Raw genomic sequence first — 27,606 nt, forward strand, 5'->3', positions numbered from 1 at the left:
CCAGCTAGCCACAGCTAACCAGCAGCTCTCTCAGCCATTGAGCTCACTAGCTGGAATGTGATTGGCTAATACATGAGCGGTTGGCGACAACACTGCCGCCAGGACAGGTCACACTATGAAATAAAAGTGAAACAGGAGAAGATTGTTTGAAGAAAAAGCGCATTTTGAAATAGGTTTATCTTTATCGTTTCCCAAAAACCTATAAAACTGGTGTAATGACAAAGAAAATAATTATTAGTGTTCCTTGTATTAGAACATTTATTCATGTGATTATTATTCCAAAACACTTGATTTTAAAGTCATTAGCTTCTCATTCAAGAGAAGTGACTTATTTATTTAAGGTCTAATTTGTTCTTTTAGAAGGTTCAATTATTTTTTATAAAGCCATCTCTAAGAGGTTCAGGTTCTTGCAAATTGTTGCCTCGATTCCGTCTTAGTTTCTGGTGGAGAATCTTATCATCCAGCTAATGTTGGGTTTGTTGGATTGACGTTCATCCAACAACCTCAGCGTTGTGTGACTGCTGAATCCAGAGTAACGTGTGTCTGTAAGTGACTGACGGCTGTAGCTGCTGAAAGCGTTTTGTACAGGAGTTCGAGTGAGGGTTTAGGCTCAGTCACTGTGAGCGTATCAGTGTGCAGAGGGGGATCAGTGTGTGCATTCGAAATTTTGAAATTGTTAGTGTAAACGTTCCTTTACGACCCTTTGGGCGGTGTCCATTTTAAGGCTGTGGGGTCGATGGTCTTTCCGTTACCACGTTTGGTCTCCTTTGCCTTCCAGTCGTCAATAAGGTCCTGCGGAAACAAAATTCACTCATGTTGACAACAGCAGAGAAATGTATACAATAAAGCCTAAATGTGCTGGTCGAGAGTAAATAGAGTTTAAACTTAAGTCAAGCAAGTCCAACCGTTCAAAGTATAGCGCTGTTTCCTACCTGTCTCTTTAAAACAAGGTGCTTTCCCTTCCAGTATTTGAGCATCTGAAGCGATTGCAGAGTGCTGACGATATCCACGGGGTTCACGGCGGTCTCCTGACTGATCTCTGTGAAGACAACAGCGGGACAAGATGAAGTCAGAGGTATGGGATCAGGACTGTGTGAGTGAGAAGACTGAAGAGCTCCAGGCATGCCATCAGCTCTGCAAGGCTGCCTGCTAACAAGCTAACAATGACAGAGTTAATATCCTGATGATAGTTCATAAGGCTAATGTTTTACTGTGTTTTGGCTGCTAAGATATGCTTGTTAGCACTAAAACATGATAGTTCAACATTTCTGAAATTAATATTATCATTATTTTAAGAAGTACAACTATAAATACAAGATTTACAAGTGCCACCCTACATCTTAGACATGCTGATGTTCAGCAGGTACCATGTCTATAATACCAACCATCTTGGTTTGTGTATTAGCATTTGCTAGTTGGCAAATCACAAATAAAATAATCTCGGCACAGGGTTCACTAGATGTTGCGATGTTTCCCTTCTGTCCAAGAAAGTGAACAATGGACATTTCATTCTTATAACCCAGCTAATGTGCTGTTTAATTGATTCATCAATTTTTATTTTCCAAATTCAGGGAAATCCTGAGATCGATTTTTTTCGCTGTAATGACGTCCCTCTCCACTGGGGGCACTGTGGGTGCTGTGTATACAGCAAATACAGCTCAGGCACAAATGTGCACTTAGATCATACTGTACTTAAATGTTTTATTCTTTGTTTATTAAAGAATAATGCAATGATAAAATACATTTTTTAGTCAGTTTGTTCTAAACCTATACAAACAATGCACACATAATTATTTAACAAATATCAGAAGGTACTGTGATGAGTTATCTGGGTATTCCTGTTATCTGTATGTATTATTAAATCGATATTGACGCATATTGATCAATATCGATTTGACTCGTGACCCAAAGAATTAAATCGAATTGAATAGTGAGGTTGTGGATAATAACCAGCTCTAGTTGTTTAGAAAAGTAGCATGAGGAGATAATTTTAAGAAGCACTGGACTCCTTATAAGGTCATGGAAGTGGAAGTTACATATTCACATTGAGAAAAAAGATCCCAGTGTTTATTTCCCTCCTTCTGTTTAACAGATGGTTCATTGTTGTGGTATTTTCTTTTTCTATGCAGAAAATATTAACAACACAAAGGCTTTGATTAAAGCGCCTTTGTGCAATGTGTGCATATCTCTGCAGCGTGAACACTTAAAAACACTTTTCAGAATGCAGACTGGGGTTATTAGGAAGGTTCTTTTGTAATGACATCTCCTCAATTCAAAACAACATACATCACCTTTGACAAAATAAACAAACACAATAAGAAAAAAAAAGGTGGAGAAAAAGAGGCCTGGACTAGAAGAACACAATGTTACAACCAAATGATTAGCTGTGTGTCATACTGTCATGGTTACGGCGGCCCTTAGAGATTTTGGTAACTCTTAATTCAGTGTTGCAAAAATGTATTTGTTTGGTTTTTTAAATAATTTAAACTTAGATTATTCCTTCTATGATATGTAAAATGAGTGTGAATTCCAGACGTTACTAACATGTGGTTGAAAGCTTGAAGCGAATGTCTGAGAGTTTTCACTATGTTGCGTGCCTGTTGCTTAATCCGTTTGTTCTTAAATATCTAACGGGTAGGAGGAATTGTAAGCTGTGAGAACCGAGGACATATACAGTCAAGATGTGAACAATTCAGTCTTTGTCATGACAAATATTAAAGCACATCCCCATCCCTGAAGAAATAAGTATTTAATTAATACTAGCACCTCGGATAAATTGTGGTTTTATCTGTATTTAACGTGCAAATTTATGAGATCTGTTCCGGCTATTTTGTTTATCCAAAAACCGTTGTCATCAATGCCCCATTAAAAACAATTGAAACAACTGGCTTTAAATTCCACATGAGTAGCAAGGAAGTACATTGAACATGTAAGTTATACATCAAGGATAGAGACAACAGGCTTTAGTTGGAAATACTAAATGTTAACGAAACTTTGTCGAGCAAAAGAGAACTTTACGAGTCTCTTTTTTCCTCAGGTGTCAGTCAGAAGCATCTGAACGTAGAGGACATTTAACAGGTATGGTAGAATAAGCTCTGATGTCACCCACTAATGTATAGCAGAGACTTGGACGTCAATTATTTGGATAAATTGTGTCCATACAAACATTGGAGCATTATCAATGAACTAATTTGGTACAAACTGACTAGTAGTATTTCAACTCCAATAAGATGGAGTTCCGTGCAGTCTTAGCATGCTCGCATGCTTCACCAAGATTGGGGCATCCTCATTATTATTGGCAGCATGGTAGCATACTGACAGGAGGATTTCACACTAAGCCCAACTGAGCTGCTAGTGTGGCTGTAAACTCTGTGTTGCTTTTTTCACAGCCCTTAGTGATAACACATGAATGCTTGCTTTTACATACACACACAAACACACTCACACTCACACAAACGCATACCCATTGTATGAGTTCTAGCTGGCTTTCAGATTCTTTCCTCGCTTTTTATTTAACAGTTTTTCCCACCAATGATTTACAATACCAACAGTGTTTCTTGATTTGAGATGCACCACTGCAAACTGTGAGTGTGATCCAACTCTCACCTTTGATGGAGATCTCCTTGCCCTGAAAGTTGTTCAGGTAACGCAGAAGCACCTCCTTCCAGTAACTCCTGTAGCTGATGAGACCTAGGTCAGACAGAGGGCGCTCAGGTGAACCCACCTTCTCCTCCACCTTAGACAGCAGGTAACCTTTAAGAGACACATCACATAGGGATCTTTGTATGAATACTGCAGTATCTCCTTCTGTCACTGAGAACACAGAAATAAGGGCAGAGAATGATATCATACAAAACCTACTAAATCCAGGTTTGTGAGGTTTTTTTATTTCATTTTTTTATTTAAAAAAAGCTACAAATCTTTTCCGTCACACATCACCTTCACTACTTAACAGACTTCCTTGATCCACTTTATGTTTGAGGGTCTTTGTCCATATGGCTTTTCCAAGATATTTCCTTCATTTTAAAAAAAACCAAAAAAAAAACCTTCATCTACTACAACATCTGAACAGAACCGGGGAGTTTACTCCTTGTGATCGTCCAGGCATGAAGCAAAGAGAAAAGAAACAAACATGGAGAGGGCAGGTCTTCACAATAAAACCAGGTTTCACTCTGCAGAATCTCTTGGCGAGTGCTGGATTTCTTACAGAAAAGCTCTCTCACACACAATGCAGGGAGCACACAAACAGGGTGTCTGTACTCACTGAAGTCTATGAGCATCTTGCCGTAGCCTTGCCTCATGTACTGCGGCATGGTGAGGATGCAGGACACGTTGTAGTTCAGGAAAGAGTTCTTCTCCTGCAGAAGAAGAACGATGAATCCATAAATCCGATCTGATCTTCCAGATGGAGTTACTTTGTAGTTCATACCTCATACCTTCCTTGGGTAAACTGATAGATTCATAGTAGCTCACACAGAATTAATTATTACGTCATATCCCAGGGGCATATGCAGTAATCAAATTCTATACAGTTAATATAAGCTACTCAGCGTTTTTATTTTTACAACTCACTCTCAAACCAACATGACACGTCTTCACATAATCGGTAGCAATATTGCATCCTTTACATAACATACCCCTAACCCTGGACAGTCAACAAGAGAAAAAATACATTTACTGGCCCCCACCCCGCAGAGTTTAAGTACCGTAAAATCTGGAATTTAATTTGAACGGATATATAAGACGCAGTCTGATATGATGGTCTCCCAGAGCGAAAAAGGGTTTAAACTTCCTGTGTGACGATTTCTATTGTGTTCAGCAAAGTCTACAGCGTGCAGTTTCTGTACAGCTATGTCACTCTTTTAGTACCATCTCTTTTCACTTTGTGGACTTTGCACTCCTACTAGTTTCAATACGGTAGTTGCGCTATCAGGCTACGGTGATAGCTCGAGTCATACTGCCCACCTCTGCTGGTCACTCATTGATTCCAATTTAGGAGTCATTCAATCAACCTAGCATCTGACAAGCTTTCTTTAATGACAGTATACCACCGTTTTACTATAAATGAACCATTATGACCTCATGACGGAGCAAAGATGGTAAAAAGTGGCGCTGCCGGCCTCGTCAGCATTGCTATGTTTCCCAACACAGCTTGCAATACACAATGACAAGGAGTGAAATTTTATTTTTTGAACATTTGAAAATTGCATCATGATGCATGCAGTGTGTGATGGTAAGTGCTGCACATACAGTAATGACAGTGCATGCCTCCGTATGTTTCCCTGGTAAATTGGTTGTATCGGTATAAAGGACGCAGCAAACTTTCTAGATGAAAAAAATAGGCATCAAAAGTGCGTCTTAAACACCAGACTTTACGGTACACCATGAATAAAGGTGCTATCCTTACCAATGAGCTTATGCCACGTATGTGTTAGTTAGACAATACATTGAAGAATACATTTTTCAAAGAAAGCCATCTGTAAAAAATACTTTCTATCCCCTTACACAAACTTAATATTTTCTTGTACAGTATAATCTGGATTGTTTTCTTTCTTTAAAAGTCATCCAGCTGTCATTGGCTCCCAGTTTACCTTGGAGAAGTATCCCACCAGGTGGCACCCTGTGTTGTCTGCTTCAGTCATGACATAGAAGAGGAAAGGCTCGACGTCGTAATACAGAGTCTTGTGGTCCAGAAACAGTTTTGCTAGCAGACACAAGTTCTGACAGTAGATCTATCGGAAAGAGCATCAACGACGTTATGATCCATCACAATTGACAGGAAACACACATTTAACCAGTCCCACACAGACAGACCTCCATCTCTTTAGGTCTGTGGGGTCTTACATTAAAGCAGAAGATTTATCGAGAAATGTCAAAGATACCGACCATGTTTCAAGCCAAAGAGGTAACACTAGAGAAAACCAATCAGAAGTGTTATTTTTTACATTCACAAACAATCAAATACAGCACACTTTAAGGAAGTATGAACATTTTCTCCAGGACTTATTTTAGGTCTTAAAGGGCCTTGTTCTCCACCAGGGGAAGAATACTCGTTTGACTTTAATATGATCAAATAAAAAATCTCCTGCAAGAGGCCCGGTGACTCTGAGGTAAATGTCTCAGTGCTCCTCTTACCTTGTTCTTCTTTCCGTCCACCTCAAACACGGAGATGTTAGTCTTCCTGTAGATCTCGTCCCCCGGTGGATGCTTCCACACGCACTTTGCCTTAATGCGATACAAGTAAGAAGAAGTAAGTTTGTATGCAGCTCTTAGTTTCATATGGTGTTCATTGAACCAAGAAAAAAAACCTTCAATTCAATTAAAGTTGAAGTGACATCTCAACTTTGAGTGTGGGATTAAAAGGGGATAAATGACTGAACAATAGCCATAGAGAATTATGTGTAAGATCTGTGCTCATATAAACCATGCTATATGTTTATTTTAATAGATTTTATCCTTTCAACAATTTTTGGGTGTGTCTTGGGATATTTTTTATATTATAACTCCAAACCATTTAAGGGTTTAGGCGTCTATTATTGCTTCTCTCACTCCAGTATAATATTGGTGTGAAGTGCATCAGAAGGGCAAAGCTATACAGTCTATCTAAATAGAGTCTGCATGAAGTAGGAATAAAATTATGAATAGCCTTAGGAGCAGAGATAGTGAATTTATAGTTTGAACTACGGCAATAGCCCAGACTCATTTTATGCCATTTTCCCTTTGACACTTCAATGTCGCTGACTAGAAACTTCAATCATTTTTGGTTATCAATCAGAGACATATCAGCTAAAGTAACCCCGCCTCCCCTCCCCCTCCCCAAACATGCAAAGGAGTTTAAAGTCTTTTCTGGTGTTTTATTTTTCTCTCAGTCCAATGCTCCACATAGATGGTACAATGTTTCATCCACTTAAGTATATTAAAAGTCTTTTTGAATTACGAAAAATTGACCTATACAAGGAATTGAATATCAAGGCTACAGGCAAGACTGAATTCTACAGGCGAAAGTGAGATAAAAATAAATCTGCAAATAATAGAAACTTAACTGAAAAAAGATTAAAGGGTTAAAAGTTAAAATCTGTTAAAGACCAACATTATTTTTGTTTAAATCCAGAGCTCTCAACCTTAACAAAACTATGTTTAGACTGACAATATAAAAGAGAGACTTTAAGGGTCCAGAACTTTATCAACCCCATTCTGTTCATCTGAAGTTAACTTGAAGAATACAGACACATTCAAATCAAACAGGACTGTGTGTGTTTGTCTTCATGAAAAACAACACAATTAACCACACTTGATTTAAGTGTGTGAACTGGACATTTTTAAATAATACATGAATTAATTTGAAAGATTATCCATGTTTGGGGCACCAGTTTAGCTCAGTCGGTAAATCAGGTGCTTCACATAGGGAGGCTACAGAGCCCACTGTCCTTTGATGCATGTATATCCCGTTCTCATTAGCTGTCCTATCAACAAAGGCAAATGTGCCAAAAACTATCTTTAATCAAAACATTAGCCATGTAGAGCACATCCTCACTTAATGTGTGAGGGCTCAGGTCTGTCCTTCTGTCAAATTCTCAAGTGCAAAAGAGCACTGATGCCGACTTGTACCCATTCTGTGAGTACCCTTATCTGCAGACGCTCATGTGTGAGAGCAAGATAGTGGGACACATTAACTGGCTAATGGATGTTGTGGCTGCTGTTGTTTATTGCCTGTTTGTAGAGTTGTTTGATGTCCACTGATGATCTTCAAACCCTGATATATCTTCAAATGTTCTATATTTTGTTAAAATGTAAAGTAAAATGGTAATGGCTTACTTTGATTTTATTTTTAAATGGCAATGCTCTACGCCTAGTGGTGTGTCCTATTCCGTCTCTTTAAACCAATTCAAGGACTGAAATGTTAAGATTGATCTCAAACATTAACGTTTTTTTAATGTAAATATTTTATGATATTTTTTGCCTACAAAATCAAAAAGTGGTGTTACCAGGTGCCTGCGCAGAATGGTCTGGCTCTTCATATACTTAAGGCAGAACTCGCACATGTACAGCCTCCCCAGGCGAGCGTATTCCTCTGGGTATGGAGAGTGATACCAGGTGTCCAGCTCGTAGCGACCAAACACAATTGTCTTTATCATGTTGCTGCCCTCCGACACCTGGCCAGCGAGACGAAGCTTATCCTGTACAGGTAAAGGAGAGGAGGTAAGGGAGATGGGGAAGGGGGGGGGGAAAGGTGCAACAAGGAAAGAAAGAAAGGGAAGGAAAGCAAGCAGAGGGGATAGAGGAGAAGAAAGAAAAATTGCCATTATTAAAAGAAAAGGATCAGGTAAACCAAAGAGCACACTCAGAAAGTCCTCAGTGGAGGCAACCATGCACAACAGATTTGAAATATATAACAATTAAAAAAAGTAGATAAAAAATGGGAAGAAGATATTAATAATTAATATTTAGAAGACCTAATATGAAGGTGATAATGTTTCTGTTCATATGTTTTTGAGACCTTTTCAGTGGCAAAAATAAAATATTTGCATGAAAAATAGCTAATTTTCACTACCATAGTAATCTTCGAACCTGGATTTAAATCTTTGTTTAAGGTCTTGAATAAGGGGCAAGTAAATCTGAGATAATCAGCAAACTTTTGCATTGAAAAGATTATTGTAAGAAAGTGTTGAGAACTCGATTAGGTATCTTTGCTTTTATTTTACTTATTAAAACTCAGAAAACCCTGTAAATAAGTGTTGATTGTACGCCTGAAAGAAATCAGCGGTGTCTCATCGGAATCACAAAATAACAGATCAGGAAGAAAGCACAAACACAAAAAACAGGAAGTGATTCTCCAAACTACCAAAAATATCTCTGACTCCTCCTGTGGTTGCAGAGGAGGGTTTGCAGACTGAAACAGAGAAGAAGAGGAATAATGCAGGAAAAAAGGGGGAGACAAAAAAACAAAGGGAAGAGAACACGGTAAGGGAGGGAGGTGAAGATGAGTTTTCTCTCTTACAAGGTCGTCCGAGGCACGTGCCTGCGCTTTCCTGAACAGCTCGAGGTCGTAGTCACTGGTGATGTTCTCTAGTAGCGGCTCCCTGCTAGCTCCGTGGCTCTGATTGTGCTCCTAGAGGTGTGGGAGAGGATCAAAAAAGGAAGACAGATGTTGGACATATGTACAGTAAGATTAGAAGAAAAAATGCACAGATTTTTGCTTCAAACCCACTTACCATGTACTTTTCCTTCTGGTCCTTATTAAGACCAGAGTTCCTCTTCCTCCTCAGCTCCGTCACCTTCTCCTTGTAGCGCAGCTGACGGTCTGTAGGGGCCTGAGACCAGACAGAGATGACTTCACACTTTTGAAAACTTTGTTTTGGCAAGTGGTGTTGGAGTAAAAACTGAAAAAATGTCTTAAATTTAAATGTCTGATTATAATAATAAGATTAATATCAATCAATCATTATTTGTATAGCACCAATTCATAACAAGTGTTATCTCAAGACACTTTACAAAAGAGCATATGGGAATTTAAAATCATTCGGTGTAAACATCAGCACTGGTGTTCCACAGGGATATATACTTGGACCATTTCATGTTTTAATATGATGTGGTTAATGGGTGAAAATAAAACATCAGTCCCCACTCATATTCTTTTTTAATACTCAGCTTTTGCCATCAAAGATACAATGTAGATTTTTCACAGACTGCGATTGTCCATTGTTCCAAGTCTGCTAAACTATTACATCAGAATATAGTTCAAAGCAGGCCTAAGACTTGCTTTTCAAACATCAGGACCAAACAATGGATACAAAAAATTGAGTTATAAATTAGACTTACTCTTTTAAATCATGAATCATTGCAGATATGATGAAGGAAGGTTTTTATTTCTCCTGTATTGATTAGTAAAATTGAGGAAGGGCACCACCTTAATTGGATTCACTCACTCAGTTGTTTTAGGTGTCTAGGCATGTTTCATAATGTGAAAGTGCCTGTCTGCTGCACTTGCTTGTATACAGTATATATATATATATAGGTGTGTGTGAGCTTTTGTACTACCTGGCTTCTTGTGGAGTGTCTGTTCTCGTCCTGGCGGTGCGACAGCGTCCTTTCGTCGGCCTGTTTGTCGCGCGTCGATGCCTTGCCCTAACAAAACATCAACATTGTCTACCACCAAATGACTCACAACCAACCCCCGCAGCAGCAACATTTCAGCAACCACCTCCATGTGAGAGGTTTCGCTGCTTGACAACTTGAATTCTACACTGTGAGTATCCTTTGGTATCAGCCACTGAACACAGTGTGGAATCTTTGTTTGCCAAAGAGCAAAACTATAAAAGCTCAAATGATTTTAATTAAGTGAAATGTGTGTGTGTGTGCGTGTGTACAGTACCTTGCATTCATCAGCAGAGAGATTATGATAGAGAGGACATCCTGATATGGAGAAATGTCTCTCATGCCTCCCTGTAAGATGACCTGATGCAAATTATAACAAAGACAATTCAGGTTGGTGTCTAGTAGTAGGATATATGATGCAATAACAAATTCTGCAGTGTTTTTGCCCTCACCTAATGAGTTGCAACCAGGCGTAGGACACTTCATATTAAAATTGTAGCTTTCATGGAACCGCCGTCTTTTGGGGCGATGGGAAAGATCGTGGGCGGCAGCCTCTTTGAGTGACAGCTCTTTAGCTAATCTCTCGTCCTCCTCTTGTGAAACTACAATATCATTGCTTGAGGACACGTGATCATTGCTGGGACTTGAGACCTCGATATCTGACTCTGAAGATGGCGCGTTACCGGTTGGGGTGCGAGGAGGGGTCTCGTCACGATCCGCCCCCCGCTTCTGGTCTGCTGAACAAACCATGACAAAAGGACAGGGAGCAGATAGAACTACAAATAAAATAGTTACATAAACACGACATACCATACAAAAGTTTGTTGTGGAAGACAAAGGTGATGTACTAAATATAAAAACTGTGGGTTAGATAATAGGCAGTACACCTATAGAAGTACTACCGACATTACAAAATATCAGTTCATAGACCAGTGTCTATCTATGATTTAATAGTATATCCCTAAATTCAATGTTGTGAAAATATCCTACAACTTTTTCTGCAATAAAACGATCCAAACTGACACACATCATTCTTAAGCAAAATCACTGAAGGATGCAAAAGATGCATTTACCACCCTCCAGCAACAGCTGCTAGGGGAGAAATCTAATAGGAAAGACTGGTGTTACTGCAGCAGATGATCGCTTTTTTAGCTTAGAACTGACAAGTGAAACAGTGGACGTCAGCAGGGCAAATCCTTTCTTTTATTTTCCAGTGACACTGGGGAATATAAGACGTCCGGCAAACTTTTTATTGACGTCAATGCTAGACAAAAACATCCCTCATAATACCATTTACATTTTTAACTAAACTTTTCTGAAAAACCCTGTAGGTATACGAGCAAACAGAGGACCAAGAGATAATAATGATAAACTAGTTATTTAGGCACTACATTGTGAATGTTAAAAATAAAATCTGTGAGGTTTTGATGCCGACAAAACAGTCATGGTATTGAATTGTTATTTGTTAATTATTTGTAATCGTGAGCAGATTTTCCAGACAAATGCTAACCCTCTGTAGCAGAAACATATTTGAAGGAAGAACCACATGGGGATATTAATAATAAAAAAGCTAAATTCATCAAAACATAACACAGCAGAGTCACACTCAATACATGTGTAGCTGACATCTCTCTTATTATTGTTTCAGGGAACTACAATGTTCAATGTTTAGGTAATAACTTGTAAAATTAGTCTAACAGAAAAATAGATTGTGTTTGCTTTGATTGAACGGATTATCGCCAATATCTTAAATTCTATGTCAAAAATGATCCCATCTCTGTAAGGAGGTCCAGTCCAGGATATGCACTGACACCAATTTGTCTTCTGCATAATCAGGAACACGCTGTGATCACAGGCAGATCTCATGAGATCATCTGAGCTGCATATCAATGAATATATGAAACATGCAGATAGATGCCCTGTCTTCCCCCTGTCCTCTCTGCAGCTTTTCCTTTAGTCAGCCATTCTTTTCTCGACCCCCTTCTCTTGTCTACTTATCAGTCTGTTTATTTACTCTTTTTCTTTCATCATTCATCACCTGATTTAACTACTCTCTTCAATTTTCATCCTCCCTCTATTTTCATCTTCTTCCTCTCTTCTTTCTTCTGTGCCTCTGCTTTTTCCCTTTTATGACAGATTCATTTACTTCATCCGACAGCCAAGAGGGTGTGCTTAAAAAACACAAACAGTGTCCTAAGGTACTGCATAAGTCTAATTTCTAAGACCTACAGAGACACTATTGGTCTTACCATGTGCCTCAGTATCCGAGCCAGATGACCTGCTCTGTCGCAGCGGGTATTTTTTGGATGTGGTGTTTATCGCCCCTTGCTGGCTGCGTGTGATTCTGCGTCCAGAGGAGAAGACAGATGCTGCCACTGCTGCTGCTTTCGATTCTGCTGCTAGGTCCAAGCTTTCTTCTGGACCCCCCGCTGGAGGAGAATTGCTCCGTAATGAGCTGCAGTTATCTAAAAAAGAAGAGCTTACTCAATGAGGTCCAATACGGTTTTAAGTATAAAACATACAGACTAATTATTTAAATATCCTGACAATATTAACCAGTTAGACCACCTTAAACACTTGTAATTTTATAAAGATTCTCACACTTTAATTATGACTACTATCCATTGCTTGTAATTTAATATTTTGAATTCAATTACAAATGTATTAATTTTTTGGGGGGAATATTTCTTGTTTTACTTAACTGCAATTAAATACCTTTGACCTGCTGATAGTGTGACCTGACTACTTCCAGTGCTGAACTGAAAAACTGGTCAGTAGATTGCTTTGTTGATTAACAGAAAAAAAAACATAGTTTTAGATATTTTCTTGTACAAAACTGCACTAAAAATCTTCCGGTTTTAGATGATGAGTGATCAAATCAGACAACAATCAGTTGGTAAAATGATATTGAACGTCATAGTATGCTGCTTCCTTCTCTGTGTCTGTCTTCTAAAAATACTAGCAGAGAGTTTCAGTTTACAACCACAGAACAGACATATGAAAAGTAACTGCAACTGTTACTGAATAACTGAAGGAAACATGGTAAAAAGATAGATATTTACTTGTTGTGAGCGACCTCAAAGGTTTTTGAAGAGAAAAATCCTGCTACAGAAAAATAAGACTGAACCTCTGACTTCACTCTTTTGGCTAAAACTATAGCCTCTGTGCGGTTTCTAAGCTTGTTCATGGACTACGAGAGCTTCGCCAACTTCTCTTGCAAACAAAAAGCAGAGGAAACAGTGCCATCCCTTCTTTCTCTGCTGTAAATCCCCTCTGGCAGCCACAACAGAAAGAGGTCACACAGGGGGTGGAATAGAGTTTGTACGTCTGTTGTGGGGGAAGGTCGCGCTGTCTGAACCCATTCAGGCTTTAAGGCTGCCAATATACAAGAGCCACTGCTGATCTGCTGAAGTGTGGGGGGCTGGTATACTCAATAAAGCTTCGCTGAGATCGTCCTCCTCATTTAAATGAAAACACAAATGTTCATGTCCATGAAAAACACATTTGTATAGGTAAAGAAGTAGGCCTACATACCACTGAAATAAAAATAAAAAGAAAGAAATGGATGAAAATTCCGGGTGCTTCCTAATTTGCAAACTTCTGCAAAATTCAGCTGTCACTTTGAGACTTTGTCATTGATATTAACTTCATTCAAAATCAAATGTTAACCAGATATTATAAATATACAAAGCAACAAATAAGAAAATATAAAAAAATAACATTTTATTAAACGGTGTCTGCCATAAGTTATCATTTATCTTTCATTATTCCTCTGCCCCAATGAGGCTCTTCCAAGAATATTTTACTCTTAAAAATAAGCACACGTGACAAAAATATGGTGACCCAAGCCATGACGTCAACACATTTAAGACTTGAACTACAAGGAATGTTTTGACAGAATATAATTAGCATGTAGGCTACTGATGCTATCCTATGATGTCATTTAGTCCTATCAAAGCTGCAAGGATTGTATGTTTTTTTATTTCACAATTTACGTCAAACGTTATGTTCCTGCCTATACTATATCCTTCAGTTGCGTACGTTTTTTGTCTTTCCGATAGTTCATTATTTAAAATAAAACTTTAAATGGTTACCTTGTGAGCTTCGGCTGAGGCGCAGTGACGCACGGGTCAGGCGCGTGCTGCTGCGCCTGTGTACACTCTCAGAAGCTCGTGTGTGCTCGAGATCGGCGGAAAAATCCGAGTCCTCCGTCCCATCCGAGCTGCTGCCTGCTGTCCTCTGGAAACAACAACAAACACTCAGCGTGATTAAACTCTAGACAGTGACCAACGCCGCCTCAGATGCACAAGAGAAATCAGACAGACTTAAAGTTGTGTGTTTGTTTTCTTGTTTGTTTTATTACCAGCGGATAATTCAACAAAGATCCCATTCTGGGGGAGGAGCGTCAGCCTCTACATCTCCTCCGGAACTGTACCCCCTCTTTCACGATGGACTGTCAATAAAAACTCAAAATAACCCGATTCGGAATCCCCTCGCACGCACAACGATTAATTCTGAATTAATCTATTGAATCATCTCATGAGGTCTTAAATCCTGAATGGCACCTTCCGCGTGAATTGTCTGTCGCCAGTTAAGTGGACAAAATATTTAGAAGACACGAGTAAGATCCGATCACTTTACTACATAAATTAACAAATGAAATACTCGGTAACTTATTTTAAGCGTCTCAATTAAAATCGAAATCGCATGGCTGTAATGCTAACAACACAAACACGGGATGAATGGGGCGATGCTGAGGCGTATATGGGCTCACCCTATACACCACAAGAAACCAAAATCCGGCAGGGTGGGGGTGGGGGAAGGGGGCTGAGGCCATTTGCATTGAAAAAAAAATATTGGGGCCAATTCCCTACTCTCAAATGAAATCTCTCTTATTAGATGTCACAGGGCTTCTTAAATTGCATACCTTGCACATACTGTTTCTTTTTTTTAAATTAGATTTAATCATTGTATATGTATCATTGATATTAGTCAATTAATGAGACATCATGAAGCAGGTTCCTTAAAAGTGACATTAAGATTTAATGATCGCAGTAATTAGACAAGAACAGTGTAGTGTAACAACAAAAAGTGCCACTGGAGGGAATTTTAAGTCATTTCCAATTCATGGTGGGTAAAAAAGGGAATGTCCGCCGTTAATTATGTTTGCAGTATTTATTTATCAACAATCTTGAAAAACACCAACAAAAACTAGCTCATAAACATAGATAAAGTCTAAACGCGCCGGACAACATCTTCACACACTTACGGTTGAAAAACTGTGTGGCTTCCACTAATTCCCCATCCACCTGTGTCTCCCCTTTCTACCTACCTGTGGCTGTAATTACCAACTATGCCCAGGTGCGCAGGTGACGTTTGCAGCAGAAAAAGTCCACACAACCAATCACACACACAAACCACAACACACATGAAATTGGCGACAACAAACAGTAAGACGATTTTTGAATCCTAGTGTAGGTTGCACAGTTCTTAGTGCAAGGGTAAATTAGCATAATAAAGTCAATAGCATGTCTTATGGCCAACAGGTCGTTTAATTCAGAATCTAAATCAGCTTTATTGACCAGGTGCGAAAGATATTTGAACTTTGTTCTCTATGTATCTGTTATCTGTTCTCTAAGTATTACACATCGTTACTGAAATGTTTTCTTTAATGTGTAATTTTCCATTATTGTATTTTTTTTATTTAACTGATGTAAATATGTTTGATTTTTAACTTCTATTTTTATTTTTAATAATTATATTCCCGTCTCCTGTTTTCTTGAGCTGCTGTAATGCAAATAATTCCCCCATGGGGGATCAATAAAGTTTATCTTTATCTTTAAATAAATAAAATATGAAAATAAAAAGGCGGTAATGGACATTTATTACAAAAAAGAAAAATATGAGATATACCACCCTTTACTGTAGCGTGAACCACAAGCGCACATTTCACTTAATAAACTTCACAAGAAGGGGCTGGGCAGCTCATTTACATATGACCAATTACAATGGAGAATGGGCGTGGTCAGTGCTGGCCTAACCAATTAGCGCTGCCCTTTCCCTTGCGCTGTCCTATCACAGCCTTGTTTTGGTGCGGACGGCTCATTCCGTACTCGCTCATAGAACAGCTTGTTCTCTTTCATCAGTTAAGAGATATCTGCGTTCACATGCTGATGAAAAAAGAACCAAAACTTGCAGAACCCAAATTTTCAAGCTCCTTTCGCTTACTCTACAGGAGGAACGAAACTTAATGACCAAAACCACGTTCTTGCAACTCAGCAATGTTATAAGCTAGCGTAGCAAAACAGATATTGTACAGTAACCTCATGAACATGCATATTCATCGCAAAACACACATTAATATAATCCAATGTAAAATCGTATTTGAGCTAACACACTGTCATAGGTTAATCCATACCAGTTTGCTTTTTACCACTTCGATTGCCAACATTAGCTATGACGTGATGTTGTGAAGTGTCCGATATGCAGTCTCTGCAGCAAACACCCGCCTCACCTTTCTACGGGGCATTTTCAAAGGTTCCGCGCGTCTCCGCTGCAGTATTGATGCTCAGTACGTCGGGGAAAAATAATCGTAACTTGTATAAATAACCAGAACAAAAAATTAGCAGCTTTTGATATGAGCAAAGTCAGCTGGGGAGGGGGGGGAGAAAAAAGCGCATCGATTTCTCAACACTTCCCTGTTGGTTGCGGCGCAAACTCGCGACAGTTGGTTGGGGAAAAAACGTCCGTCGACAAAATACCTCCGTGTGGAAAACAGTGTTTGAGTCAGTTATTCATAATGACGTTTAATAATGTTGCTCGAACTTTACGTGTTAAAAATGTGGAAAAGATAAAAAATAATAATAATAATAATAAAGAGTTGTGAGAACTAAGTTACTTAAACATTATCTGGTAAAACGAGAATTTGACCAACTGGCTTCAACTCTCAAATTGTCAATTTTTTTTTATACAACTGAAGATGACCGTCGGTTAGTTTAATTAATTAACATTTATTGTGGTTAATTGATTCGGTTTAATTCGTGAAAATAAATGAACCCTTGGAAATTACAAACAACACCGGAAGTAAACAGGGGGTGAAACCAAGACTGTAGCTCTGCACATCATTTTTACAGCTGAGGTTTCTTGTAAGTGGGAGGGAAGTTTAGCTGGCAGCACGTTTGCGTTTGACGTGTTGTAGGAGCACGGCTGACTTTTTGTTCCCCCTCTCTCTGTCTGGTACTTCACCGCCGTCCAACCTCCATAGTAAAGTGTATCAAGTTGAAAGCTTGACAAAGAACATAGGGTTGAAGAAACTGCTCCTCTCCGGCTTTTAACTATTATGGCTGGGAGCACCATCAAGACTGTGCACGATATTTTCCAAAGCATGGAGTACGGACCAGCAGCAGCGTCCAGCACTGCCACTGCACAGGTGAAGTTGTCTTTGTCATTCACGACAATGGAAGGTATTTTATGGCTTTGGTTGTGGCATATTTTAAGGTTACTGCTCACTAGGTTAAAAGTCTTCTTGTAAAAATATTTGACCCATGTGAAGTTCATTTAATGAAAACTGACAGTAGCCCACAAGGTAAGCATGTGACACCGTAACGCTTCAGTTTACTAAGTTATGAAATGTCAATGCTGAAGGCAAGAGGCTTGGACCTGTGTTTCCACTTAAAGGAAAATCTCGAATACTGGTTTTTGATTATCAAGTCAGTTCCAATTGGGTTAACCCAAGACTTAAATCATCTGACAATAATAAAATAAAAGAGAAAGTTGTTTGGTTATTTGTTGGTGATATACATGGTAAAGGATGAGAAAAAAAAGATTACAGAGTACTGTAAGCAAATGTGTTGTCAGTGTTCTATGTGGTATTTTGTTCTAACTAGAGACAGAGTCAAAGAAAATGTAACTGTGCGATATTACAAGCAATGCAGACACAGCTTGAGTTTGATCTATGCCCATGAGCTTGCTGATTTGGAGAGTAGATCAATTCTGTACTTTGATCTTCGGTCTGTAAATAGTTGACCACTCCACTAGGTACTCTCCATCAGCAGAGGTGGTGTCTTCCTGACCAATAAAACTTAAGCATAGGTGTGGATATCTCTCATGTGCAGTGGCAGATTGTGTTATAAAGATTGCTCTGAGGCAATTGTTCCGTGTTAATAAAGTTGATGTGAAGTAAGTTAAATTGAAATCAAAAGCATAATGACCAGTTGTATTCTTTTTGTCATGAAGAATATATCCTGCCATTTAATACACAAAAAAAAAGAAAAGTTTTTGAAAGGTAGTAACTTGACATGCAAAATAATTAACTTTTTGCCACCGGTACCCTAGTGGTTAGTGCACGCACCCCATGCACGATGGCTGCAGTACTCCATGTGGGTGGCTGTGGTTCTAGTCCTTTCCCACAAGTCAATCCCAATTCTCCCTGATTTCTCACTCTAGTCTATCCACTGTCCTATCTCCAAATAAAGACATAAAAAGTAAAAGTAAAAAAACATTTAAAACCTACCTCAGTGTTGCCGTTTTTTGTTTATGGTGGGAGGAAAAGCAACTCCAAATGTCAGCCACCGTTCATTATTAGAGGTGGTTTTGGTTACCATATTTTAATCATCTTTTTACCATCTGATTTGACTGTTTCTTCTTTCTCCCTCAGGCCTGGCTGGATCATCATTCTCGTTCTCTGGGTCTGTTTATCGATGGCAAGTTCATCCATCCAGTAGGCAGACAGAGCTGCTCCCTGACTGATTCTAAAGGTAAAAGCAGCCTGAATCTAAATTGCATAGAAAACACACCCAGAAGACACTTCTAATATAGTGTTTTCATCTTCTGACAGTTTTTTTTTTTTAAATTAAGATGAGGAAAGTGATAAATGCATGTTTTCCGACTACTCTGGTCTTCCAGGTGGAAATGTGTGCAGCGTAGTGTGCGCTGTGGAGGATGATGTCTCCCAATGTGCGTCCTCTGCTGTCAGCGGCTACAAAGCCTGGAGTGGACTCACCTGCCACCAGAGGGCCAAAGTGCTGCTCAAGTACGACAAACTCCCCTTCCCACATTTGAGACACTTTGTCTCTTCACTGGCTGTCCTAATGTGAAGCTGCATGTCTCCGTTTACAGGTTAGTGAGCGTTCTCGGCCAGCACGGTCAGTGTGTGTCGGAGCTGTGTGAGGCATGTGGGGCCTCCTGCTCTCCCTCCACCCTTGTCAGACTGCTGCAGTACTACAGCAGCTGGGCTCAGCTCAGAGACACCCTCATCAGTAACTGGACTCCACTTGGTGAGGTTATCAGGGTGTTGACAAAATATAAGTATAAGTTTTATTTTCAGTGAAGTTTTTGTTTGAATGTATAATGTCTTTTTCCCTAGGTGTGGTGGCAGTAGTTGTTTCTGATGACTGCTCCCTATATTCCCTTATGCTCAAAGTCATACCAGCACTGGCCATGGGTAACACACAACAAACACACATAAAAACATTCACCGCACTTTTTAGATGTAAATTGAAAAAGTTCCCTTGTACGTTAGCATTGACTCTAGGGCTGCAAATAATTCTAACTATAATTATCAAGTAAACTGCCAATCTTTTTCTGAGTTGGTCATTTGGTTTTGCTGTCATTGAAACACTCCAAAACAATGGAAAAAAAAACATTACGGTTTTCTAAGAGTCAAAGGTGATGTTTATCTTATCTTAAAAATGATCAAAAAGTACAAAGATGTTCAGCTTACACAAATTCAGGGGATCAAAGTAAATGTTCACATTTCTGCTAAAACAGTTAAATGTTTGCTTGAAATTAATAATAATTCAGTTATCAGACTTTAATCAAATCTTTAATTTTGGTTCACAGTTGTGGTAAGAAGAAGAGTGAGTTGTAATTAAATTCCTTCTTCCTCTAGGGAACTCTGTCGTCGTCGTCCCTGGTCAGAGCACTGCACCTGCACTGCTGCTGCTCGCACAGCTTTTTATGGGAGCAGGGCTTCCAGCTGGGGCTCTTAATGTTTTAACAGGAAGTGACGTGTCACTTGGTGCTAAAGTGGCCCAGAGCCCCAGCATCAGTTACATCACCTACAGTGGCAACAAGCAGGTGTGTGAGGAAACCTTTGTCGCCTACCCATATGTTTGTTTTATGTTTACTTTTTAAATGACCAAAATGGTTTTCGTATCTTTCAGAATGGGGTGACTCTCTGTAAGGCCACAGCTGGGATGAGCGTCCCTGTTTCTTTTTCCCCCTTCATTGGTGCTACATGTCCCTTTATCATCTTTGAATCAGCTGACATTGACAGTGCAGTGGATGGAGTGATAGAAACTGCCTTCAAGAAGAAAAGAGAGGTGATTTACAAGATTAGTACCCTCCACAGAAAGATGGATTGTGTCTTATGCAAGCCTATCAGACCATCACATGTCCTCTCTCTCTCTCTCTCTCCCCCCCCCCCCCCCCCCCAGGTCCACTGGGTGTTGTGCGTTCAGGAGAGTGTACTGGACACTGTTGTGGCCCGTCTCAAGCTGCGCATGGCAGGGATGAAGTGTGTGGGCCTGCACAGTGATGAAGATAGGGTCCTGGTGGATGCTGCAGTACTGGCAGCTCAGCAGCAGGGGGCCACGGTTAGTCAAAAAGAAAGTTATGCCAAGCTACAGTGGCTTCAACATGTCCAACTGAAACAGTATACTGTACATTCACTCCATTAGAGGAAAATATTTGATGGATACTTAGTGTACATTCATTAGATTTTCCATCCAGTAGTTAGTCAACACATGGATAGAGTCATAGCTGTTTCCTCAAACCACAGTGTTGTATTTCACACAGGTAGAGCTTTTTTTATTTATTTTTTTCTATCCAGCTACACCTGTGACCCTTTGCTTCTATCTTAATTATATTATCTACATCTTTAAGTCCATGTCTCTTGTCTTCATAAGGACCACAGTAAAAATATTTGAATGTAATTGTTGTATCCTAAATATTATGTGTGATTTTGTGTCTTCCTACAAGTAATTGCAAATAAATTAACCTAACACGCTCTCAGTAGCAAATATATGTAAAACTTGTGAAAAGATAAAAGTTCCCAATTAAGAGTTTTTAAAAAACGATTGGTTTTGCTCATTTTGATCCACAGTTGGTTCAGTCCTGCGCTGCACCCCCAACAGGTTCTCAGTACCCCCCAACAGTGCTCTGTGGGTCGGTCCCTTCCTCTCCATTTGTGATCAGTCCCTCTCCTGGCCCACTGCTGCCCCTCATGACCTTCAGAAGCAACACAGAAGCAGTGACCCTGGGTAAGCGGGGCTCTGTAAATATCGATTCATGAATTAAAAATGGTTGAACAATTTGTCTGATTTTGTTTAGTTACAGTTGATGAACATGAACATTTTGTCCTACAAAACTGAATGTCAATTTTTAGACTTTTTGAGAGATGTACATATACTCTGTATTTTATTTTAGCATTTGTGTTGAACATTTAAACAGCTGTAGTCTCTGTTTTGATTAGGAAACCACAGTCCTCATGGGAAGGCAGCCTCTGTCTGGACTGAAGACCTCACCCTGGCTCTAGAGACAGCTAAGAGGTACACGCATACAATTTCTCCCCCTTCTCTCCTCTTTCCTTTCTTCTGCAGTTTTTTTTTATTTCTTGAGGGAGAAAGCATTCAAAAATGTTTGCTGTGAAAAGTTTTTTTTTATTTTTTATTCCTGGCTTGTATTTATATTCTTCTTTTGTATTCTCAGTCTGTCAGTCGGCTCAGTTTGGGTGAATTCCCACTCTGTGTCCGATCCCTGTCTGTCCGTTTCTGGTCACAAAGACAGCGGGACCTGCACTGACGGAGGACAGGAAGTGAGTTTCACTATTTTATTACACACATACTACTTAGACAGGTTACCAAAAACGGACAGCATTCTATTATGAAATATTTTGTACCAGAGATATACTATACACGTAAAGGTGACGAAAGAAGCACATCTGTTAATTTCCAAATAGGGTTAGCTAGCTATCTTTTTAGTCATTAGCATGACAGCTATAATGCGTTTAGCTAGACTTTTTAAATTAAGTTAGTACACACACGATTCTCTCAAGGCCAGAAGATATTTACAGAAAAATATTTTGGTTATGAGCGCCATCTTTACAACTGTGTATATATGAGTCCTGTGCTGTGTGTTGATCACCTCTCTGCTTTTCCCAGGGTCTTTACCAGTTCCTCCGCCCCTCCTCTTCTCCCTCTACTCCTCTCCCTCGCTCATTCCCTGTCTCTTTGGACTACTCAAAGTTTGGAACCACAGCATCTCCCACTGTCATTCCTGATGACTCGGACCCTGCCAGGTTGGTTCGATAGCATTCCTTTACTTTGAGTCATGTTTATAACAGATTAGGCAATATAAGCACATAATTATTTTTTAAGTACTTCATCCAAAAATCATACATTGAAATTCATGCAGGTTTAACAAGATGATGTTCTTCTCACATGCGTCACTCTCTCCCCCCTCAGTGCTCCAAAGCCTTACTTACAGTTTGTGGGGGGTAAGGCATGTAAATCAGTGTCTGGCTGCAGTGTGGCTATACAGTCACCAGGGGGCGGCAGTGTGTTAGCCTACTGTACAGATGGGGGCCGAAAAGATGTCCGTAATGCTGTGGAGGCTGCTATCAAAGTCCAGCCAGGGTGAGAGTTTGGCCACACAAATATAGACCAAAAACACAACAAATGCTTGTGAGTTGTTAAGCCGTCGAAGTTCTAAAACTAAAATACATTTTCTTTTCTTATGTTAAAAACCCTCCGTGGATACATTCTGAAATTACATAGATATACATACAGTATATACAAATATAGGAATAAGCTGAGTAACAATACATTTAAACAAGGCACACATTTTTCTTTTCCCAATCTGCTGTTTGGTTTTCATGCAGCAGACATTACAAAGAAATTGCCCTGAGCTGCTGTAATCAGCAATAGTTAAAGAAAGTGCTTCAGTCAGCAGCTGTCCATTGTGAATGTAATAACATGCTTACACATTTCTTCACCACATCTCCACACATGACTAAGGCATCAATTTTTCTCTCAAAAACAAAACTGACCGGCCCAAACCGTGTACCTCTTTCATGACTCTCTTTTAGTTTTACTAGAAAAGCTGTTGAAATTTAAATCCTAGTTTTCCGAGGTCCACTGCTGCCAGGGAGCATTATTGTGCTCAGTTACAGTATTCAATTTGACCAAGGCTGAAACTCTCAATACTTTTTGAATGTAACCCCTTTTTAAACCTCAAAATGTAATTAATACAATTAAATTCATCCAGGTGAAAGTTGACCCTTTATAAACACCTACTATTACTCAAACTTTCAGCCTCTCAATTCAGATGGACATCGAGTTATTTCAAAGCCAATTGTAGGCATGTGTGTTTATCACCAGTCAAAGTCCAATTTGACTTTAAGAACTCGTAAAAAACAGAAGTTTGCTGAGTATTGTACATACATATAGTACATATAGACTAATTTGGAAAAAAAAGGAATGCAGAGTGAACAATAAAGTAAACCATCAGAATTACAAATACCCCCCAAAACACAGCTTTACCTGTTGTTACCCAAACACTAGCTCTTACAGGTACAGTGCATGATCATATATATTATATACAGTATCTGCGTGTGTGTATAGAATAAAATAAATCACTCATGTTATGGGCTGTGGTTGTATATGACATTTGTTTTAACAACTTTTCCCTTTTCTAGCTGGATGAAAAAGAGCCCTTCTGCACGCGCTCAGTCTCTCTACTCTCTAGCTAAGGGCCTGGAAGCAAAGAGGAAGGACATATCTACGTCAATCAATGTCCAAAGCGGTCTGTCAATGGAAGAGGCTGAGAAAGAGGTGGAGCTTAGCATCATCAGACTTAGTGATTGGGCAGCCTACTGTGACAAAGTCCAGGGAGGAAATCTGGTGAGGGCTTTTTCATGTAACGCAAATTTAATTTAAAAAAAAAACTTTCCATTATTGTCAGAAAAATTGGTTGTATTTCCAGAGACAGCTTTCACATATTGTTTGTCCTTTGTCCCTCCAGCCTATGCCACAGTCTGGCTCTGCTCTCTCATATGCTGAAGCCTTAGGAGTCTTGGGGGTCATCCTCCCTGACAAGAATACCCTCCTGTCAATGGTAACACTTCTTGGGGCAGCTGTCGCCACTGGCAATGCAGTCATCTTGGTCCCAAGTGAGAAGTACCCACTACCTGCTTTGGCATTTATTCAGGTCAGTTTTAAAATGCTAAATTTGCTTTTTGGCTTAAGTTAGATATTATAGTATTCATATGAACATGTATGTTTATATGGACTATGTCATTGTGCTATCATCTTCTGCATTGACTTAAAACAACAGGAGCGATAGGGCAACCAACTATTGATTTTAATAAACTTACTGATAATGTTCATGGATGGAAACATGCTTAAATTACCGTACATAATTCTTTTTGCAGATATTTTGGAAGTTAAAATAGAATAGATCTTTGTTGTCGTTGCTATATAAACAACGAATGGCAGTTAAGCAGCTCTTTGTCAGTGGTGTACAGATTAAACAGTTATATTAAAAAACAGAACATAACACAGAAACATTAATCATGACCAATGGGCTGCTGTTTCTGACACCACTGTCATTTTCTGACATCAGAGCAAAGACAGACTACTCGAGTGACTGTAGAGCCCTTGCAGTTCTTTGGGCTGGTAAGTTTGCTGAGACAGTCTTGTACAGCTGAGTGTCATCTGCATAAAAGTCTAAAATTACATAAAAATTATTATTTAAAATTCTATCGTTAAATTATGAACACAAATTCAGTGGGGCCAAGAACAGATCCTTGAGGTATGCCAAAGTCAAACGACTATACTAGACGTTTGTGTACAGCAGTCTTTGTGACATACACCCTGATTTTCATGTCTATAGTCCCTTTCTTCCTTCTGCTCATCCCTAGGTACTCCAGGCTTCAGACCTGCCAGCAGGTTTGGTTAATGTCATCTCTGGAAGTAAAGACCAACTGACAGCAGCTCTGGCTCATCACAGCGTCATCAAGGCCATCTGGTACTGGGGCAAAGCTGAGGTGATGACGTGAAGACAGGGCCATTAAAAAACATTGTTACTTCTGAGAGCAGAATTCTCTTAAGTTCTCACTCTGTATTAAACAATAACTTCTCTTGCTCTCTGTTTTTTTTTTTGTCTAGGGCTGTCAGTTCCTCCAGTACACCTGCACCAGCCCCCTGAAGACCTTGCGCCTTTTCTGCCAAAATGACGCTGGAGAAGACGGAGGGAAAGACTGGTGTCATTCTTTGGTCCTGGAAGAGATGTGGAGAAATGCCGTCCAATGGAAAAGTGTTTGGATTCCTACAGCATGAGAGACAGAGGGAGAGAGTATGAAAAGTGAAATATATATAATAAAATGTAACCTTTGGGGCTTGGATTTAAATGGAAGGATTGTTTGAAAAATTGGATGTTAGTTAAATTACCGTTAAAGTAAGAACACCACCACCCTCCTTAATAACTGCTGCAACACGTGCCAACTTACTTTACTTGCATTAGCAGTTTACAACTTCGTGACTTCTGCTCTTCAAAGGTGCTATATAAATAAACTTTACATACTAACTTACTTTCATACAGCGGGGAAACTGAACAGTGTGGACCTTCTAGTTGTGAACTTAGAGTTTTTTAAAGCACAGTTACTACTATAAATGATTTAGTTAGCCAGACATGCTAACTATTGGTTTTGTTTTTTAGGTGGTAATTATTTCTTGAGGCAGTTGTTTCAACATCTTATGGCCAATCATTTTTATATGCAAGAAATCAAACATTAGTGAAACCTAAGGTCTCAGGTAATGCGACAAGGGCTAGCAGAAACAAAACAAACCTGACAAATCAAAATCAAAGATGAATAAGGAATTGTAAATGTAAAACCCTCAGCTTTCAAATGTGTTGGTGGGCTCCAATATTGAAACACAAATAAATATAATAATAATATAATATTTAAATACAAATATTTAAAAAACATGCAACCTTAAAATTAAGATATAATATAAAAAAATATTGACTAATTTAAATGTATTTAAATTTGAAGTTTCCCACAAAACAATTCAAATGCTCCCAGAAATCATGAAGTCCTGCCCAAAAAAACGGTGAATGTCTTAATTGGTTATAACATGATTTGTTAGAAAGGTCACTTGTGAGACAATGGGGGGGGGGGTTGTAGAAGGAAGTGAGTCAGCAGAATGAGACATCAAAAGATTAAATATATTAACCAACTTAATACGGAGGTTATGGCAGAAGAAGCTACAGTGACTCAATCTGGGTTTCAAACACATTTACAAAAAGCACTTAAACAGGCACTGAATTAGAAAGGGGTTTATATTAAACTTAACATTTCCTTTTATGAGGGTCATATGTCTACAGTATCGCTGAAGCATTAACCTGTGACTGTTGCTTTAATTGTGAACATCTACAATGGGGTGATTTAAATGACCTATTCCTCCATTCCAATAAAGACAGCCAGTGTCGGTCATTCCTCTCAGTAAAAAGTCCACCTGACATTTGCTCTGCTGTTTGTGCAATCATAACACATGACCTCATAACTTTCTACCTCTTCTTCTGCAATCACGTTGTTTTTCATACACGCCACACCTCTGGTTTATTTCTACTATTCTGACTTTCCAGGCAGATTTGAAGATAGCAGAACCCTGGTTCAGAGAATATTAAGAGGACTCTTGAGATTTTGAAGTACATTAGATCATAACAGAGACTTGTTCATTTCATTACAATGTCTCAGTTGAAGTAGTAATTTGACTTCAAATATATCTCTTTTTTCAGTCTACCACTTAAAACCTCACACGTCTTAAAGGTTCTGTTCATGACTGAGCAAAAGTCTCTCGATCATGGTTTGACTCAATCGAAACATTCTGTACTGTTTATCATTAATACTGTATAATCATTCTGTTTTAAGCCATGAAAGTGCCCTTGCAGCAAACATTCCCTGTAAAATGTTGTGTGTTTCCATGTCCAAATTCACATTGTAGAAAAATATGTTTCATGCAGATCTGTTCATGTCCCTGTATGCCCTGTTTCACTGAATGCAATTCATAAAAGAAGATCACATTTAATGGATTTTAGCACATGTTTTTTTATTTAAAGTAAATGTTTGGGCCTTAGGCTTCATTGGATAGGGCTGCTGAAGAGAGACAGGAAATGTGGGGAGGAGAGCGTAAGGGATAACCGCTAGTCTATCATCAGTTGAATTGAAATATACAGCCAAATAACAGATTGCAGTTGTGTTTATTTCCGACATTCATAGTCCCCATTTATAATCCTTTTATTTTTCATCTAATTGCAGACCCAATACCTAGAAAACTATTGATAAGCCTTCTTAAATATGGTACAGCTGCCTGACATCAACAGTTTGGCATTTCTTGTGAACTTGTCAGTATGATGACATGAGCATTAAAATCAAAGCAGACTCATAACTGTAGTCATCTTCAGAGACCCAAGTTAATAAAGGAAAAAGAAATCAGAATACCACAATTA

The 27,606-nt window shown here is 39.1% G+C and overlaps 2 protein-coding genes across 7 annotated transcripts; one reads left to right on the top strand and one right to left on the bottom strand.

The window, feature by feature from the left end:
- Nucleotides 1–229: 229 nt before the first annotated feature.
- Nucleotides 230–16,748, bottom strand: LOC132995266 (histone acetyltransferase KAT7-like). 6 transcript variants are annotated; one of them, XM_061065221.1, is made up of 16 exons: nucleotides 16,610–16,748; nucleotides 14,190–14,334; nucleotides 12,345–12,560; nucleotides 10,548–10,832; nucleotides 10,373–10,455; nucleotides 10,039–10,125; nucleotides 9,213–9,311; nucleotides 8,999–9,109; nucleotides 8,843–8,890; nucleotides 7,986–8,177; nucleotides 6,136–6,225; nucleotides 5,592–5,732; nucleotides 4,265–4,358; nucleotides 3,607–3,753; nucleotides 933–1,039; nucleotides 342–792 (listed from the first exon to the last, which is right to left on the bottom strand). In XM_061065221.1, the coding sequence occupies exons 1-16, from the start codon at nucleotides 16,622–16,624 to the stop codon at nucleotides 694–696; spliced, it is 1,959 nt and encodes a 652-aa protein (XP_060921204.1). In that variant the 5' UTR covers nucleotides 16,625–16,748; the 3' UTR covers nucleotides 342–693. The 6 variants fall into 6 exon arrangements, with proteins under 6 accessions (XP_060921206.1, XP_060921207.1, XP_060921205.1 ...); XM_061065220.1 differs by lacking the exon at nucleotides 16,610–16,748 and adding an exon at nucleotides 14,459–14,831 and having other exon boundaries at nucleotides 10,548–10,829; XM_061065219.1 differs by lacking the exon at nucleotides 16,610–16,748 and adding an exon at nucleotides 14,459–14,830.
- A 581-nt stretch (nucleotides 16,749–17,329) lies between these two features.
- Nucleotides 17,330–27,189, top strand: aldh16a1 (aldehyde dehydrogenase 16 family, member A1). The gene is made up of 17 exons (XM_061065373.1): nucleotides 17,330–17,524; nucleotides 18,752–18,851; nucleotides 19,000–19,126; nucleotides 19,213–19,370; nucleotides 19,460–19,537; nucleotides 19,985–20,172; nucleotides 20,259–20,417; nucleotides 20,532–20,690; nucleotides 21,200–21,356; nucleotides 21,569–21,644; nucleotides 21,805–21,910; nucleotides 22,257–22,393; nucleotides 22,560–22,730; nucleotides 23,792–23,996; nucleotides 24,118–24,303; nucleotides 25,016–25,141; nucleotides 25,263–27,189. The coding sequence occupies exons 1-17, from the start codon at nucleotides 17,435–17,437 to the stop codon at nucleotides 25,431–25,433; spliced, it is 2,394 nt and encodes a 797-aa protein (XP_060921356.1). The 5' UTR covers nucleotides 17,330–17,434; the 3' UTR covers nucleotides 25,434–27,189.
- The last annotated feature ends 417 nt before the right edge of the window (nucleotides 27,190–27,606 follow it).

The sequence above is a fragment of the Labrus mixtus genome, chromosome 20, assembly GCF_963584025.1.
Source record: "Labrus mixtus chromosome 20, fLabMix1.1, whole genome shotgun sequence".
Classification (NCBI taxonomy): domain Eukaryota; kingdom Metazoa; phylum Chordata; class Actinopteri; order Labriformes; family Labridae; genus Labrus; species Labrus mixtus.

What these genes read in the sequence shown, in the direction of transcription:
- LOC132995266 (XM_061065219.1), bottom strand. Translation starts at nt 14,485, where the DNA reads ATGGGATCTTTGTTGAATTATCCGCTG. An exon ending in GCCTGGTTGCAACTCATTAG is followed by an intron (nt 10,456 to 10,547) that starts GTGAGGGCAAAA and finishes AATTTGCATCAG; the next exon opens with GTCATCTTACAGGGAGGCAT. An exon ending in TGGTGGGATACTTCTCCAAG is followed by an intron (nt 4,359 to 5,591) that starts GTAAACTGGGAG and finishes CTTCTTCTGCAG; the next exon opens with GAGAAGAACTCTTTCCTGAA.
- aldh16a1 (XM_061065373.1), top strand. Translation starts at nt 17,435, where the DNA reads ATGGCTGGGAGCACCATCAAGACTGTGCACGATATTTTCCAAAGCATG. An exon ending in CATACCAGCACTGGCCATGG is followed by an intron (nt 19,538 to 19,984) that starts GTAACACACAAC and finishes TTCTTCCTCTAG; the next exon opens with GGAACTCTGTCGTCGTCGTC. An exon ending in GCTATCAAAGTCCAGCCAGG is followed by an intron (nt 22,731 to 23,791) that starts GTGAGAGTTTGG and finishes TCCCTTTTCTAG; the next exon opens with CTGGATGAAAAAGAGCCCTT.